This window comes from Gossypium arboreum, chromosome 12 (assembly GCF_025698485.1).
Source record: "Gossypium arboreum isolate Shixiya-1 chromosome 12, ASM2569848v2, whole genome shotgun sequence".
NCBI lineage: Eukaryota > Viridiplantae > Streptophyta > Magnoliopsida > Malvales > Malvaceae > Gossypium > Gossypium arboreum.
In genome coordinates this window covers 100,175,948-100,179,276 of record NC_069081.1, presented here as the reverse complement: position 1 = coordinate 100,179,276, position 3,329 = coordinate 100,175,948, and the positions used below count along the sequence as shown (strand labels likewise).

The window sequence follows — 3,329 nt, the reverse complement described above, 5'->3', positions numbered from 1 at the left end:
TCAATTAGGTACCAATTTTTGGGCGTTACGAGGGTGCTAACCCTTCCTCGTACGTAACCGGCTCCCGAACCCGTTTTCTAATTTTGTAGACCAAAATTAATGATTTTAAAACAAAATGTTTTAAAGGTGATCCAATCACACATAAAAAGATTGGTGGCAACTCCCGTTTTCGTTTTTAAAGTCGATTCTCATTTTTCAAAACTCGATTTAAAAATAGTCTCGACAGTGATTTTAATAATAAAATTAAATTTAACAAACAAGTTATATAAATGCGGGAGGAAGATTTATTTACCAGCCAAAATCTTTTTTATATTCGTATTAAAGTTTGATGTTGGAGATTCATTGATTATTATTTTCAATAGTGTTGCGGAAATCTTTTAGTGGATGTATTGCTACAAAAGTTAGCTTCCTCATCATCAGTTTGTGTTCATCCCCCACATGATGACGATTATTATCAAACTAGATTCCTTCCACACACATATTTATTACTTTCCTTTGAGAATTCCATTTTAATTTTGTGACCTCCTTTTCTCTCCAACATTGCATTGCATAGGACAGGAAAGCGAAGCTTGCTTTTTGAATGATACGTGAGTGGGGTGGAGACCCTTTGAATCAAATATCACACACTCCTATAGTGTGCAACCTCTCTTTTTTTTTCTTTTTTATTTTTGTAATTTCTCTTGGATTGAAGTGAACGCTTTTCTTTTGCTTTCTATATATTCTTTCTTTTTTGGCTTCACCTCCCAGTTGGAGATGCATTTATTATTATTGCAAATATAATTACTGCTATCGCAATCGTATGGATAATGCTTTCCCTCCACAACATGTTCAATAAATTCCTTCCTATCGCCCTCTCATAATTTATTGGGATTGCCACTTGGAACTTTGTGTGGTATTTGAAATAACCATTGCTTCCATGTTGCTTTGGCCCTTCGCAATTTGTATATCGAATCTCGTCAAGAGCGAAAATCACTGACTAGGAGCTAGCTATGACCCATAACTCAACATAGACATGATCAAAATATCAAACATTTAACACAAAAAGGAAAAAGAAAGGAAAAAAAGGGAACCCAAATCACAATATCTAGTAGTATAAGAGTCAGAAACCAGAATATCTGTTTATCACACAAGTAATTTAGGGCTCATCATCTCCTATGTGAAAATCTAAGGCCTTTTATTTGGAGTTGGAGATGATTTTGATTACTTAATCAGCTAGGAAAACAACTCCAATCTAGGGAATTTTCCTATAATACGAAATTAACTTTCTTTTATAAAATAATACTAGTTCAACTTAAATGGTACTAAAAATTATCATATATATATATATATATATATATATATATACACTTTAAAATAACTCTTATTAGCTTTTTAAACCTAAATTAAAGAAAACCCTATACTTGTTTTCCTATTATTAAATGTTGTTAAGGAAAATCGAATTAGTGCTTGATATTTAAGATTAAAATAACTTTTTAATTAACACTGATAATTAATTAGTATTATTTCAACTCCTATAATATTACTAATTTTTTGCTTTTTCTTAGTACTAATTTTTGCTGAAGTAAACAAGTACATGTATTGTTTTAAAGAACAAGTGAATAAAATTTTAGATATATAAGAAAATATAGATAAACTTATATCTACAAAGTAGTAATAAGACACCCAAAAAGGAGAATTTATAAAGTAAAAGCAACTTAGCTTCCCTTCACCCATCGCTATGTATATACCTCAAATCATTCAAAGCGTGTTGGTGTTCATTCATTCAGCCCCAAATTAATATCTTAATTGACCTGCAAAATCATAAATCAAAGCAACGGAATCACAATCAAACAAAACCATTCCAAGTATTCAAAAATATAATAGGAAAGTTGACAATTAAAATCAAAAGAAGTCAGGAAAAAATAAAGTTCCACACGCGTGGGACAAGGGAAAGGAACGTGACATGCAATATCTTGAAGCTGTTTTTCAATGGCACTTGAACGAATTGAACTAAAAAAAAAAAAACAAACAAATTGGGGAAGCTTAAGCAAACTGTGAGGTTGAGTGAACCAGACAATAAACATTACATGAAAAAAAAAAACAACTCCCCATAAATAAATAAAAATTGGGTTTTTTGGGATGCAATCCAAAACAAAACTGGTGAAAATTTCATTACTAGCCATCAAAAGCAGACATTAAACTATCTACAGTTTCAAATACATCATAAAGATTAGCGTTTTTTGGTTCTTCTTCTTCAATGGATAAAACTCTTCTAATTGATCTTCGCCAATTCAAAATAGGTAAACAGTTTATGATGCTGGTTCCTGCTATTGCAATTGCCAGTGTTTCCAGTTCTAACGTAAATCTGAATATGGTTGCCATGATGAACTAGATAACCATAGCAAGGAATATTGTTTGTGGTTGATTTCTTGGAGGAGCAAGGAGGGAAAGCGACGGGGGGAGTCCTGGGGATATGACGTACGCAGGAAGACCGGGGAGTTGATGACGATGAAGATGAATTTGAAGATGAAGTGGATGATAACGTTAAGGACGAGGATGATAGAGAAATTGATTTTGTGGTTGATTTTGGCATCCCAAGGAAAGCTCGTATCTTTAAAAAGGATGCAGGCGATGCCAACCGATCGTATTCCTCGATGAGGTAGGCGAGTTCTTCACCGGAAGTAATCGAAACCAGCGCGTCCAAGTCTTCTGTTGGCAACTGGCAACGTAAACTCACCGATGTTCCACACATCTCCCCCATCTTCAACGACAACTCTGCACCACATTACACAATTTTGATTCTTAATTATTTCTTTTCAAAAAAAAGAACCATGGCAGCTAAAATACTAAAAAGAATACTGACCGGAGAAGGAAATAGAGCGATCAACGACGAGTACACGGGTTTCGCCACCATGATAACAGAGTTTACGGTCAGGATAACGAGGAAGGATTTTACCGCGGTAACTGCAGAGGAATTTGATGGTAGGTTTATGGTTAGGGTGGAGCATGGTTTTTCCGGGATTGAAAGTTGAAAGACAAATGAAAAGAGTCACAAGGATAGGTTTTTCGGAGAAGAAGAAATAGGATGCCTTGGATGTTCTTTTTTTTTTTTTTCAGTGGCGCAACCCTATATGTATATATTATTTAGGGTAAACTATTAAAATAGTCACTTGAAGTTATCAGTTACATTTTAGTCATTTATGTTTGAAATGTTACATTTTAGTCACTGAGCTATTAATTGCCGTTAACGGGCTGACGTGGCATGTTAAATCATCATTTTAAACGAAAAATTTTAGGTTAAATTATACAATTGGCCCCTATATTTTTTTTTGAGCAATTTAAATTTTTTC

General features: G+C 33.6%; 1 protein-coding gene across 4 annotated transcripts; it reads right to left on the bottom strand.

Annotated features, from left to right (window-relative positions):
- Nucleotides 1–680: 680 nt before the first annotated feature.
- Nucleotides 681–3,108, bottom strand: LOC108465084 (uncharacterized). Of its 4 annotated transcripts, XM_053023350.1 has the most exons (4): nt 2,843–3,108; nt 2,619–2,754; nt 1,728–1,790; nt 681–930 (listed from the first exon to the last, which is right to left on the bottom strand). In XM_053023350.1, exons 1-3 carry the CDS (start codon nt 2,985–2,987, stop codon nt 1,763–1,765), a joined length of 309 nt encoding a protein of 102 aa, XP_052879310.1. In that variant the 5' UTR covers nt 2,988–3,108; the 3' UTR covers nt 681–930; nt 1,728–1,762. The 4 variants fall into 4 exon arrangements, with proteins under 4 accessions (XP_052879310.1, XP_052879311.1, XP_052879309.1 ...); XM_053023351.1 differs by lacking the exon at nt 681–930 and having other exon boundaries at nt 1,579–1,790; nt 2,462–2,754; XM_053023349.1 differs by lacking the exon at nt 681–930 and having other exon boundaries at nt 1,579–1,790.
- Between the last annotated feature and the right edge of the window lie 221 nt (nt 3,109–3,329).